The sequence below is a fragment of the Mustela erminea genome, chromosome 11, assembly GCF_009829155.1.
Source record: "Mustela erminea isolate mMusErm1 chromosome 11, mMusErm1.Pri, whole genome shotgun sequence".
In the NCBI taxonomy this organism is placed as follows: domain Eukaryota; kingdom Metazoa; phylum Chordata; class Mammalia; order Carnivora; family Mustelidae; genus Mustela; species Mustela erminea.
Genome location: NC_045624.1, coordinates 70328386 through 70343472, shown reverse-complemented (window position 1 = coordinate 70343472; position 15087 = coordinate 70328386). Strand labels below are relative to the sequence as shown.

General features: G+C 33.8%; 1 protein-coding gene across 2 annotated transcripts in view; it reads left to right on the top strand.

The window, feature by feature from the left end:
- VPS50 (VPS50 subunit of EARP/GARPII complex) overlaps positions 1-15087 on the top strand; it is a 128965-nt gene that overhangs the window by 64013 nt on the left and 49865 nt on the right. For both annotated transcript variants that reach the window (XM_032304437.1, XM_032304436.1), the window contains 2 exons: positions 5725-5819; positions 6142-6240. In XM_032304437.1, the coding sequence (XP_032160328.1) occupies positions 5725-5819; positions 6142-6240 (194 nt within the window). The remainder of the gene's footprint in view (positions 1-5724; positions 5820-6141; positions 6241-15087) is intronic.

Sequence of the window (15087 nt, the reverse complement as noted above, 5' to 3'; positions counted from 1 at the left end):
TAATTTGTCTTTCTGCTACTTTGGTATTAGTTTATAGAAATGCTACCAATTTCTAGGTATTAATCTTGTGTCTTGCAACTTTACTGAATTCATTTACTACTCCTAGTAGTTTTTTGGTCGCATCTTTAAGGTTTTTTATGTATAATATCCTGTCATCTTCCAGTGACAATTTAAGTTCTTCCTTACAAATATGGGTGCTTCTTCTTCCTTCTTCTTGTCTTATTGGTGTGGCTAGGACATCCAATACTGCGTTGAATAAAGTAGCAAGAGTAGCATCTTTGTCTTGTCCCTGATCTTAGAGGAAATGCTCTCAGTTTTTTTTTCAACACTGAGTATGTTAGCTGTGGGGTTTTTATGTATGGCTTTTGTTATATATTAAACTACTTTTTATTTACCATTAATTATGGGTTTGGGCTGACTTTTTTCTGAATATTATGTTTACTGGAAAGGGAAATCTCATTAAGTATACATCTAAAGTCAGATATGAATTGTTTCTGATTTAATCTTCTGATTTAGTCTTCTACTAATAGACACTAGTCATACTTAATTGAAATTGTAGAATCCATGATAGAATTTCTGGTAACTCAGTGTGCTTTGAAATATTGGCCTGGCATTTTATATAGTCGGTTTCCATTCAGTCTGGCAACTTGATTTCATTCTAGGTAAAGGAAAATCTGCTAAATAGGAGAGTTGTTTTTTGTGGGTTTTTTTTTTTTTTTTTTTTTTTAAGATTGTATTTATTTGCCAGAGAGAGAGAGAGGGCATCAGTGAACACAAGCAGCGGGGAGTGGTAGGCAGAGGGAGGAAGCAGGCTGTCCACTGAGCAAAGAGCCCAATGCGGGACTCGATCCCAGGACCCCCGGATTATGACCTGAGTGGACGCTTAACTGACTGAGCGACCCAGGTGTCCCTAAATATGAAGTTTAGTAAAACTGTTCTCATTTAAGCATTTAGCCAGTTAATGGAAGTGATCATGCTTTTGAGTATATACTGTTGTGTGTAGGTTTCAGGCTTCAAAATATCTTCATCTCCATCACTCCAAGTCTCCTTTGCCGCCCTCCCCCGACCCAATTCTCAATAGTTCTGAAACAGTATTTGCATACTTTGGGAACTCATTGAGTATTAATTGAAATTATAAGGCTCAGTACAATTGAAAAAAGCAGAAACTCTGAAAAACAAATGTTTTTTGATAACACATTCAGCTGGCAAAACCTGACCTGATTTGAATTCATTTAGTAGCAGAACCAAACCTGTATTGTCATTAAGGTTTTTTGTAGCATTTATCTCATTAAAGTGAACATTTATATGTTACAGGAATATTAATGTGTTTTATTTTGGGATACTGCCTTAGACTCCACTTGTGGGTGTTAAATATATATGTTATATACATTTCTAACCATAATACATTTCTAACATCTGAAATGTTGAATTCCAAACCACAAATTAGCATGTGACAATTTGTATACATTTATTATGAATTTATTATAGAGATAATGAAAAGTGAAAAGCATAAGAAGATAACTTTTTTAACATAAAAACTAAACTCAAAATCAGAAAGACTGACTTTTTGATATGAAAATTTTTAGAATATTTTCCATGCGTTTAGACTCAAAAAGAAAATTTATAAGAAAAAGGTCATGTCAGTTGTACAATTTGGCAGACACTGTGGATTTAAGAACATGTTGGTGAACCCATGGTACTTGACCTTTTGGAGCTTACAAATCAAACTAGATGAAAGTCTCAATATTCCAAGATTTTTATTTTCATCTTTAAATATTTGATATGTAAGAAATTATTCATATTATTCTTATGCTTCTTATTTATTTTTACAATAGAGCATTGGGATTGCAATATTTTTACTTCTTGTGAATTTGAGATTTTCTTTACATCCTAGAATGTCACCCATTTTAAAAATTTATGCCTGGGCATTTGGAAAATAACCATGTATTTCTTCTTTGTGGTAGGAGTTAATTTCTATGTGTATATTAAAGCAAGCTTATTATTAATTTTATTATTCTAATCTATATCTTTATTTTTTCTATGTTTCCTTGGCCTGTGTAATTCTGAGGGAGGAGTTTTAATTTTCCAGAAGGATTGTAATTTTGTCAGGTTTTTATCTTATTTCTAATGTTAGCTTTTGCTTTTTATACTTGGATGCTATGTTGATTGATGCTGCAGTGCTAATAACCACTTTACCTACCTTCTTTGTATGTAATTCCCTTCATTAATTTAAAAAAATACATGGTTCTATTGTCCTGAGGCATTTTGCTGTGAATTCTAGCTTGCTTTATTATTACCATCGCTATGTTTATTTTGTTCATATTTTCCTTTGACTGTCCCTTTATTTTAAAGGCTTTTAAGTCATGTTTTAATTGTGTCTTTTATAAATGTAAAAGAAATATTTTTTTGAGAGAGAGACTTTATCTTTTAATTGGGCAATTCAATCTGTTTATATTTTTATTGGTGTTTAATTCATAGTTCTTTAATTATTAGAGAAGCTGAACATTTAAAAATCGATTAATTATTGGTTTGTGAGTTATTTGCTCATTTTTTGCTTATAGGTTCTAAGTGATGTATGTGATAATGAGTAATCTCCTATATGTCATTTGTCTATTTTCACTCCTATATGTCTATTATCTATTTTCAATATGCAGATGATCAGCATTTTAATGAGATCAGATCATTAACCTTTATCCTTTGTGACTTATGCTATATTTCTTCTCTTTTTTTAAAAGTTAAAAATTCCTTAATTTTTTATTCCTGGTACTATTACCACTGTTTACAGGGCTATATACCTGATGTAATGAAAAGGAAAAAAAAAGCGATACGAGATGAAAGACTTCAGGAATGTACATCTAATTGACACTATATTGCATTAACCAGTACCTGCACTTTGTTGTAAACTGTGGCTATGACAGTCCCGAACAAGCAGGCTTTCCTGTTTAAGCTGCAGTAACTTTTCTGACTATGGATTATCGTTCCTTCCGTGGCAGATTTTTACAGTTCCTCTAATGCATTCGGGATGACTATTTCAAAGTAATCTGCAGCTTTCCTGACAACTTCTTGCTCTCTCTCCTACGATCTGTAGTCCTTTTCTTCTGAATTGTTTTAGAACCTTCTGCTTCCATATCCACCACTTTTACCACCAGAACCATAACCATCACCATAGAGACTGCCCAGGTTTCTTCCACCAAAACTGCCTTTTTCACTGAAGTTTCCACCACAATACATAAAGTTGCCAGATCACCTCCACGATGTCTTATGATCCAGCAGATGGCATTTCTTGTTTAGAAAAGGCCTTTTTCACTTCACAGTTAAGCCCATGAATAGTGTGGTATTTCTGAACAACAATTTTATCAATTCTATCATGATCATCAAAAGTTACAAAAACAAATCCCCCTCTGCCTGTCTTCCATAATTTTTGTGGTTTCAATCTTGCCATACATTTCAAAATTGTCTCTCAAATTATATTCTTCTGTATCTTCTTTAATAACCCCAATCAAAGTTTTCTTCGCTGTGAATTGGGCACCAGGCTTTACAGAATCCTCTCTAGAAATAGCTCTCTTTATTCTGGTAGAGGCCCATCAACCTTGTGTGGTCAGACACATGTTCTGCATCCACGTCTTCAACACAAGTATAAGTCACAAAACCAAAACCCCAGAAACATTTTGTGTGCGGAGGAGGGGAGTCTCTCATCACCACATGATCTGTAAGCGTGCCCCATTTTTCACAATGTTCTTTTAAACTGTCGTCTGTAGTTTCAGAGCTCAAACAACCAAAAAAAGTGTTCTCAACTGCTCTGGTTCCTTTGGATCTTGTCCCTCTTTCCCCAGTGGCAGTGGCAATGGCAGTGTGTGTGGGTTGGGCTGGTGGGCGACTGGGCAGCAGTTTTACCTGTTTTGAGACCAGATTTGCCTCTTCCTACTTGAATTCAATATCTGTGTTACATTTATTCTTAAAATAATTCTTGTGTAAAGCTCGGGTTAATATTCATCTGGTAATTATAGATATTTATCTAAACTTTATATTAATTGCTATATCCCTAATACCTAGAGTACTGCCTAGAACACTTAGTAAGTACTGCCTAGAACACTTAGGAAGTACAACACTTAGTAAAATATTTTTGCTTTATTGCATTAATTTTTAATTTTTTGAAAACATATAAAAACAGTTATCTAATCCATTTGTATGTCTTTTGATATGTGACCCAAAGAGAGGAGAGAGGAGTTTTTCCCTCCAAATGTAATTTTTTTTCCTCTGCTACCTTCTGAATAATCTTTTTCCTTGTCTCTTTTATGTGTGGTGCTTCCTTGTAGCAAGGTCTAGTGGAAAGAGGAGACTCTGAAGGTAGAGAGAACCAGGATTCAACTCTTAGCATTGTTATTCGTGGGGCATGTGAACTTAGGCAATTACTTGACCTGTTTTCAGTTTTTCTTCTCTTTGGAGGATAATAAATGCCTGCTCAACAAAGCTGTTATAGAATTAAAGATAATATGTAAAGTTCTTAGTATAATGCTGATAAAATATAAACAGTCAGCAAACAGTAGTTTTTACTCTTGATCATTAAGGTCTTGTGTATATACTAGCACTAGTTCTGAGTTGTTTGTCCTGTTTTGTTGATTCTTTGGATTTTGGCAGTATTCTTTTTTAAAAAAATAGTTTTTCTACTTCTGATCTCTTTCTGTCAAATAAAGAAATAAAATATTTTAAAAAATAGTTTTTAATATATTTAGTACAAGTAGGACAAGTCCTTCAATATCACTTACAACTTTTATTCCATCTTTTCAGCTTTATATTTTTAAAAGAAGTTATTGCTTGTTATTTCTGGTGAATTTTAGAATGATTGTTTATTGGAAAAGTTTTTTGTGATTTTGGTTAGAATTTCACTGAACCCCTACATTAATTTGGAAAAGGTGACATCTTTATACTCATTCAGTCCCTCGACTCTCATTTTATTTAAATTTCTTTTGAGTCCTATTAGGGTTCTTAGCTTTTTCTTACAGGTCTAATGCTGCCTATTAAAATTATTGCTAAGTATGTTATATTTTTAATATTTATTTAATTAATTAATTTTTTAAAATTTATTTTTTAAAGGTTTTATTTATTTGACAGAGAGAGAGAGATCACAAGGAGGCAAAGAGGCAGGCAGAAAGAGAGAGAGGAGGAAGCAGGCTCCCTGCCAAGCAGAGATCCCGATGCGGGGCTCGATCCCAGGACCCTGAGATCATGACCTGAGCCGAAGGCAGAGGCCTCAACTCACTGAGTCACCCAGGCGCCCCTTTAATATTTATTTTAAATGGAGTCTTATTTTAAGATACTATAGCAGGAATACATGAAAACTTAATTTTTATGTATTGCACATAATCACTTCACATAGTTATCTTATTCTAATTATTTTTGAATTTATTATTTTGAGGTTTCTAGCCTAGCAAGCCACTCATAAATGATGATGATTTTGATCTTCATATCCAAAATGAGGATATAATTTTTATCTTACATATATGTATGTATTAATAGTGATGGTCATTATTGTTATTTTTATATCTGATGTTTATGGAATTGTCTCTGTGATATCACTGTAAGAATATTGATTATTGGCCTAAATATATATTCTTAAGAATGTATTCCTGTATAATTTCAAGGTGTAACTATAGAATAAATGGTTCTTGGAACTTACATTTTATATTTTGGGTTTACTTGAAATATTTTTTGTTTTTTTTTCAGGATGTTCAGCTAAAAGTAAAAACCTATTTGCTTGGAACAGATTTATCTATATTTAAATATGATGATTTCATCTTTGTTTTGGATATAATCAGCAGGTACTTTGTGAGATCTTGTTTTATTCTTTAGTTTGAGTCATTCAACCATGATAAATCATGAATCAGTGAGTTATGTATAACTTTTTCGTGGAAATGAAGACAATTGAACATTCATAATCCAATTTCTGCTGGGTATATGTGAATGTGTTTAAATATTTCTGCCCTTCAGATGTCTGTAAACCATAATGAATTTGTGAAAGTTAGAATTTCTTTAAACTTCCATTTTTATGGTGTGTTACCTTTGAAGAAAGATGACCTGGACTACTTTTTTTCTGTAATAAGGATGTTGCTGAAATTTATGTAAGTCTTTTTATCCAACTAGGTTGATGCAAGTTGGAGAAGAATTTTGTGGTAGCAAATCTGAAGTTTTACAAGAGTCCATTAGAAAACAGAGTGTCAATTATTTTAAGAACTACCATAGGTAAGAACTGTAATAAAACATGAATAGACTTATTTAGGTAATGAGAATACTTTGTCTAACACTTAAACCTTATAGCATTAATTGGTTTAAAACAGTTACTTTTGAATTTGAAAGAATTCATTCTTTGTAGCTCTTTTTGTGCTGGTTAAGGACATTTTTTTTTTTTTTTTTGCCAAAAATACCATAAAATATTCTCATTTCTTATTTATTTTAAATTTTGATAGATTGTCCTGAGGCCTCAAAATGTTGAACTAAATATTGAACCAATTTCTTTATGGGTGAAAGATGATTATTATGTTGGAGTTCACCAAAAGAATTTGACCACTATCCTATATCTGCATACGTGGTGTGAGCTAGTAAGGAATTAGATCAGTAGAGGTAGCAGTCAGTGAGGGGTACTTGAAAGCATCTGCCTTTTAGGGGTAAGAAGGCTTCTGAAGAAGGCATGATATTCAGAATCTAGCTATAAAGTCAAAATTATGTATTACAAGATGGGATTGGGAGGGAGACAAACCATAAGTGACTCTTAATCCCACAAAACAAACTGAGGGTTGCTGGGGGGAGGGGGTTTGGGAGAAGGGGGGTGGGGTTATGGACATTGGGGAGGGTATGTGCTTTGGTGAGTGCTGTGAAGTGTGTAAACCTGGCAATTCACAGACCTGTACCCCTGGGGATAAAAATATATGTTTATAAAAAATAAAAAATTAAAAAAAAGAAAGAAACTGCAAAAAAAAAAATTATGTATTACATTGCAAAACAGTAACTACTGACTTTAGAAAGGGTGATTAGGAATGGTTTTGGGAATGGTGGAAGGTGGGATAGAGTGTTTAATTAGCAGTATGATTGTATGCTTAAAGCAGCAATAAATTGAGAGAGCTGTTTATTAGACCTTTCCTTATATAAGGTGGAAACTATACTATATCCCTTATATATTTTATCATTTGAATTGTTAGATCTTACTTTATTCCACATTTTAATTTTTGAAATTAAGTTTTGATTTTGTTGTTCTTTGGTGCCAGGGAAAGTAAGAATTTTATTTATTTATTTATTTATTTATGATTTTTTATGATATTTTATTTTATTGGGTTTTTTCCTGTCTCAATGATACACACACACACACACACACACACACACACACACATTTATTTATTTAATTATGTTCAATTCTGCTTTTTCTTCTTGGTCAGAGTCAATACCTGGTCATAGTCATAGGTGCCATGTCAGAAGAGAGATTATTGAACATCAAATCAATGATTAATCATTAAATATATTTAAGCATAAGTGTTCTTTATTATTATGAACTATTAAATATGTTTAAGATTTAAACCGAAGCAGAGAATTTGAGTTTTGTAGTTGAATTCAAAGAATGTTTAGAGGCGTCTAGGTGGCTCAGTGGGTTAAGTCTCTGCCTTTGGCTCAGGTCATGATCCCAGGGTCCTGGGATCAAGCCCTGCATCAGGCTTTCTGCTCAGCAGGGAGCCTGCTTCCCCCCACCCCTTTGCCTGCCTCTCTGCCTACTTGTGATCTCTCTTTCTCTGTCAAATAAATAAATAAAGTCTTTAAAAAAATGTTTAGAAGATTTATTTATTTTTTATTTTTTAATTTTTTTAAAGATTTTATTTATTTGACAGACAGAGATCACAAGTAGGCAGAGAGGCAGGCAGAGAGAGAGAGGAGGAAGCAGGCTCCCTGCCGAGCAGAGAGCCCGATGCGGGGCTCGATCCCAGGACCCCGAGATCATGCCCTGAGCCGAAGGCAGAGGCTTAACCCACTGAGCCACCCAGGTGCCCCTGTTTAGAAGATTTAGAAAAAAAAATTTTTAAATTTTTTTTTTTTAAAATTTTTTTTTTTTTTTTTTTTTTTTAAGATTTTTTTTTTTTTTTTTTAAGATTTTTTTTTTTTTTTTTTTTTTTTTTTTTTTTTTTTTTTATTTGACAGAGAGAGATCACAAGTAGACAGAGAGGCAGGCAGAGAGAGAGAGAGGAGGAAGCAGGCTCCCCGCTGAGCAGAGAGCCCGATGCGGGACTCGATCCCAGGACCCTGAGATCATGACCTGAGCCGAAGGCAGCGGCTTAACCCACTGAGCCACCCAGGCGCCCAGAAAAAAAAATTTTTAATTGACTAAACTTCAGGAGAACAGTGGTAAGGGGACAACATGAAACCTTAATGCTGCCTTTATTTATATATATATTTTTCCCCGTTAAACTTAAGCCCTCCTGAAACAATGGCCTGGCTTGTACACATTGCTGTACAAAAGGAAGAGTTTTAAAATCATAAATGGGAAAGGATAAGGAACTATGAAGGCCCAAAAGGCTCACTTACCTGTCACAATGAAAGCATGACAGGTGTCCATTTCCCAAAGATTACTTGTAGTCAACTGGGAGACCTTTTGGTGTTCATAGTGACTGTACAACATGTGCAATGAAGAAAAACCAACTCTGATTTATTTAATGGGTCTCCATTCTGCTTTCTACTTCACTTATTGTCCAAAAGTGTCTGTCATCTGGGGCAGCCAGGTCTGGGCATTTCTAGACTATGACCATGATGGAGATTCCTCTCCAAAGTTTACCTTAATGAAATTAGACTATAGAAATGAATTATTGAGGGACACCTAGGTGGCTCAGTGGGTTAAAGTCTCTGCCTTCAGCTCAGATCATGGTCCCAGGGTCCTGGGATTGGGAGCCTGCTTCCTCCTCTCTCTCTGCCCGCCTGTTTACTTGTAATCTGTCAAACAAATAAATAAAATCTTAAAAAAAAAAAAATGAATTACTGAATGTTTCCAAAACACTCAACATTTTAATGGACCTCCCTTAGAAATATGTATGAAATTTCTTTCCTGTTGAAGAGACTATACAGTACTTTTAGAAGGAGAGCTGGACGGGGGAGATAGTAGACTTGGGTTCTTATACCACTTTCAGTGCTTGCCAGCTCCCTGACACTGGACAAATCATTTAACTCTCTGGCTGATTGCTCTGTCAAACTGCAAGAAGGGGTGGCTAGACGAAAAGATCTCCATAAATGATGCCTGTAGATCTTGCCCTTTTTTCTTTCTGTGTTGTATATTGGAATACTGGAATAGGTTAAAAAGTAAAAATTTAACTTTTCTAGAAGTACTCTTTTCTATCCCCAGTATCAAAATGAGTCTAGTTAATATATTGGCTATGGTCATTCTCTCTCCCAGCAGCTGCCATTTGGAAAATTATAATAAAAATCATTTGGTAAAGTTAGTGCCAACTGTTAATGGGTTCTGCAGTAAATCTTTTTCTTTAGAAAGCAAGATAAACTTAACAGTTGGTTTAGAAATGATGCCAATGTACATAATACTGAGTTGACAAAAGTCATTACGTTAGTTAGTGATGAATCTATTAAATTCCAATTTAATATCTTCTTCACCAAATCATATTACATAAATATTTAAAAGCAGTATGAAACATGGTGAAATATAGATCAAGTGGGCTTTAATTTTGTTAATAAAAGTGTTAAAACATCCTTACAATTTTTCATAGTCTTCTACTGCCAAATAGAGCTCCTGAGAATCAAGAAATTCTTAGACCAAATTATTCTGACTTAGAGTCCACTTAGGCTATTAGTATAAGATGATGGCATAATAAAAAAGTGAGAATAGAAGCATTTTACTCTGTGGGTGGAACAACTATTTATATAAAGTGTACGCAGTTGCTTGTGGTAGTTGTATAAAAGTCTGTATGTCATTATCTTTTTCTAGGGCAAAATTACATGAGACTGTGGGGGACACAGTCTCTATCAATGTGAATTCTTCTACAAAAATATAGTTTTATTCGCACAAATTCCTTAATGTTCAGTGTTAAGTTTGTATACATCCAATACTATCATTCTTCTGCCAGATGTGATAGAAGTCCCAAAAGCACAAATTATCTGATTTAAACAGTAATGTCTTAGAAATTATGTAGTTTAATTGCCAGAACATTCTGTTTAACAAGTGCATGTTAATTTGTAATTACTCTAATGATCAAATCTTATAAAATGTTTTTAAGGATTCTAAAGGTCCAGCAACTGGTGTTAAAAGAGGAGAGAGATCATCTCTCCTTTTAGGGAGAAAAACTTTCCCATGATCTGAGGGTTTATTTTTATAGTATTGAAAGTATAGAAAGTATCAGAAGTATAGAAAGGTTTTTATTTAAAGTATCTTTAAAATGTCTGTTTCTAGAATCAAGTTTATTATCTATATAATTCTTTTTGTTTTCTGCTTGGACTAAGTGATTTAATCTTTTTTTTTTTTTCTAAAGATTTTATTTATTTATTTGACAGAGAGAGTCACAACAAGAGAGGGAACACAAGTAAGAGGAATGGGAGAGGGAGAAGCAGGCCCCCTGCTAAGCAGGGAGCCTGGGGCCGGGCTTGATCCCAAGACACTGGGCAGCCTAAGTGATTTAATCTTTTTTTTTTTTTTTTTTTTTTATTTTGTTGAGTACTGAGCCTTATATCTTCTAGAACTCACTTGCTTTTTCTCCTCCTCATATATTCTCTGCCAAATAAGCGTTTTTGGCTAAGGTTTCAGAGAGGGCAGTAAATAAATGTTCAGTAGTTTTAGTTTTTTTATGATAGAGTTCGAGATTTTTTTTTTTTTTTTTAAGGAAACAGTCTAACAAACGTAAAGGTTTAAATCTGTAAGTGCCCAACCTGTTTTAACTACTATTGTTGTGTAACGAACTATCCTGAAACTTAAGGGTTTAAAACCACCATCATTTTGTCATGATTTCATGTAATCTGTGAGTCAGGAATTTAGGAAGAGATGAACTGAATGAATCTGTTCCTTAGAGGATTGGCTGCGGTGACTGAGTAGTACTCAGCTGACGGTAGGGTTTGTCTAGAAGATCCAGGACGGCTTTGCTTGCACCTTGGTGGAGGTGGCTGGAAGGATGTACATAGTTGAGTTTGTTAGCCAGAGTGCCTGCATGTGGTCTTTCCAGTATGATGAACTAGGGGTGGTTGGACTTCTCTTATATGGCACCTGGCTTCCCACAGTACTAGTTTTCCAAAAGCCCCAGGTCGAACCTTCATGGCCTTTTCTGATGTAGGCTTAGAAATCATGCAGTCCTTCTACCATATTCCACTGAATACAAGCATGTCATGAGGCTACCCAGATGCAAGAGGAGGGAAATTTGTTGGGGAAGTGGTAAGGTCATGTTGTATAAAAGAATGTGTGTGGGATATGAGGTAATTATTGCAACTTTCTTTGCTATGTTCCTTAGGAAAATAGGGGCAATATTTTTAGAAAGCAAATGTTCCTGGACTTGGTGGTAATGGTACCAATAAATTATCTTTAATATTTAAAATACTATAAATTAGATTATTTAAAAGTAAAAACATACAGGTTTCTAAACTGTACAATAGGGCTTAAATTTTAGAGTTAAAATGAGAACAAAGTCTTAATGGTATCTTTCTGATGTTAGACTAACTCCCTCTGCCATAGTATATATAATAGTGGTAGACCATTCTTAAACTCCTCTTAGTTTATACTGTTGTTATTGATTTCCAGTATTCTTCCTGTGTTTGGGGCAGTGTGGTGTTATCAGTGGTCTTGGGTTCCTACCTCTGTACTAACTAGCTTTACCACCTCTATAATTTGGTTTTTTTATTTCTCTGAGCATCAAGTTCCTTCTCTTTAAATGTGACAGGCTTATAGCAGAACCTTTACCTTCCTTGAAGTGTGTGATTTTATCATTTGTTTTTGGAACCTGCCTTTTACTGCATCAAGTCTTTTATCAGGTTAATTACAAGATCTGCATTTCACACAGTTCCAATTCATGGATTTTTTCCCCCTTTAATTAGTAGGTCAGCATATTTGAGGTGCTTCTTAGATTGGTTATTGTCTTCTTTACAATATTTACCCTTTAAAATCTTTTAAATTTTATTTGAATTGTACCTGTTCTTTTGTACACCATGGAGCTTCTTTGTATCCTATTTGTATCTTGTTTCTTAAAGACATAGGGGGCACATGAACTGCTTAAATGGTAATAATTAGGTTTGCTTTTGACATAATATGTCAGCATTCATTTGTTATTCAGCATTTGATTGCAGTTTGTAGTTTATGTACTCAATGCTTTTTCATCGTAACTGTTATTCTTTATGTGTATTAGTAGAGTCAAATAGAAGAAAAAAACAAAAGGCAGATCTTCCAATTTGTGTAAAAACGTTCTTGGGCAAAGAGATGTAAAGGAAGTTTTTCGTAGCTTTAACGAATCAATTTGGATAATATTAATGAATTTATCATTCACAGTCACAAAATAAGTAACTATGTTTTTGACTATGTTTTTTCAACAGTGGTGCAATGAAAAGAACAAGATTTGGAAATTAGGGTCCCTCTGCTGTCTACCTATCGTGACCTTGTGACCCTTCACAAGTGGATTGATATTGCCTAAGGCCCTCTGTGGCCATATTTTTAAAACAAGCCTGACTTTATTGCATACAGTTTAGTTAGGGGAATGAGAGGATTGTTAAGATTTTTTTCTTTTGGAAAAAATTTATTACAGTGTAATGTAAAATGTACACATCTTAATGTACAACTCCATAAATTTTAACATATATGTATACCACATAAACCACCTGGGTTAAGACACAGAATTTTTCCACTGCCCTGGAAGGATCTCTTCTGTCCCTTCTCATTCAGAACCATCCTTAGAGATAACTGTTATTTTGGCTTCTATCACTATTGATTAGTCTTGCCTGCTTTTAGCATTGTATAAATATTTTTTATGCCATTCTGAATTGTTTTTCTTTTTTTTGTTTTTGTTTTTTTGCTTTTTATTTAAAGTTTACAGTTATTTCTTGCACATACTCATACATGTATACACATACACATATATGCATATTTAAGCTGATTTAGGATATTGACCTGAAATTCCTGTGATCTGGTGGTTAAAGCATTTTATTAAACCTAATAATTAGTTGGGAGATTCTTTTGAATTTTCTATATATACAGCTATGCCATTTGTGAATAATGATGGTTTTATGTATTCATTTCTAATCTTTATACTGGTTAGGACCTCTGGTACGCTTTTGAGTAGAAGTGGTGACAAGGGGTATCTTTATTGTGCAGTGCTTTGTCAATAGGTATGATATTTGTGGAAGGCTTTTATAGATACTCTGTGTCAGATTAAAGAAATTCCTAAGAGACAAAGTGTACTTTAAGTCAAGAGGTATTGCTAAAAATAAAGAGAATACTTTCATAATGATAAGAGAGTATTCATTAGTAAGATAAAACAATCTTAAATTTGTATGCCTATACTGACATAACTCCAAGACATATAAAGCAAAATATGTAGACTAAAAGAAGAAATAGATAGTTCTATAATACTAGAATATGTTTGTGTGCCACTTTAAGTGATTGATAATGGAAGCAAAAAAAAGTCACTAAGGATATGTGTTTGACCAACATATTCAATAACATTTGCCTCTTTTTTATGTGTATGTGTGTGTGTGTATGTGTGTGTGTCCTTGCCTGTGTGAGAGACAAAACAATTGCAGAGTAGATATTTTTTTCAAGGGCCTACAGGAGTTTATCAAAATCAATCATCCACTGTGCCATAAAGCAAGTTCTTTAAAAATGTCACAGGATTGAAATCACAGAGTTTACATTCTCTGACCACAGTGAAATTAAACTAGAAGTAAATGACAGAGATAACAAGAAAATGCACCCATATTTGGAAATTAAGCAACCTATTTCCAGTGATCAAAGAAGAAAACATATAGGAGTCAGAAAATCTTTTCAAATGAATAATAGTAATAATAAAACCATGGCATCAAAGTTACGGGATTCATAGCAGAAGGGAAAATTTCTAGCTGTAAGTGCACTTTTTGGAAAAGAGAAAAGTTTGAAAATTAGTGCCTTAACTTTCCATTTCAAGAAGTTACAAAAGTGACAGTGAATTAAACAAAAGGAAAGAGAGGGAGGAAAATTATAGAGCAGAGATCAATGAAATAAAAAGCAAATATGTAATAGAATTCTATACTAGCAAGACTGAACAAAAAGAAAAAAAAAGATACAAATTACCAATATCAGCAGGACTTTATCTATAGATCCTATACATTAAAAATGTAATAGTATATCAACTGTTCCTCAATTTAAAAAAAAGAATGCAGTAAATGTGTAGTGATATAGATACATCATAAAATGATAGGAACAACTTTATGCTAATAAAATTGACAATGTAGATGAATTGAACAAATTTCTTATAAAACCAACTTAAGAAGCTGACAAAAATAAAATACAGAATATCTGCTAGACTGTGTCTTCTAAAGAAATTAACTCTATACTTATTTATTTATTTACTTACTTTTTTGGAATTTATTTATTTATTTGACAGAGAGAGATCACAAGTAGGCAGAGAGGCAGGCAGAGAGAGAGAGAGAGAGAGAGAAGGAAGCAGGCTCTCCGCCAAGCAGAGAGCTAGTTGTGGGACTCAATCCCAGGACCCTGAGATCATGACCTGAGCTGAAGGCAGAAACTTAACCCACTGAGCCACCCAGGTGCCCGACTCTATACTTTTTTAAAAAAAATTTCATCTCTAGCCTGCTGCCTTCTGTGGTAAATTCTATACAACATTTAAAGAGAAATATCAATGCCAACTCTTTCAGAGAACAGAGAAAGAGAGAATGCTTCCTAACTTACTTTATGAAGCCAGCATAACACTGATACCAAAACATAACAAGGACATTACAAAAAAGAAAAATTATAGGGAAGTATCTCTTAAGAATGTGGAACACTACATCAAAAACTAATGATGTACTGTATGGTGACCAACATAACACAATAAAAAAAATATATATAATCACCTAGAAGGTTTTTTATAGGCATTTGATGACTTC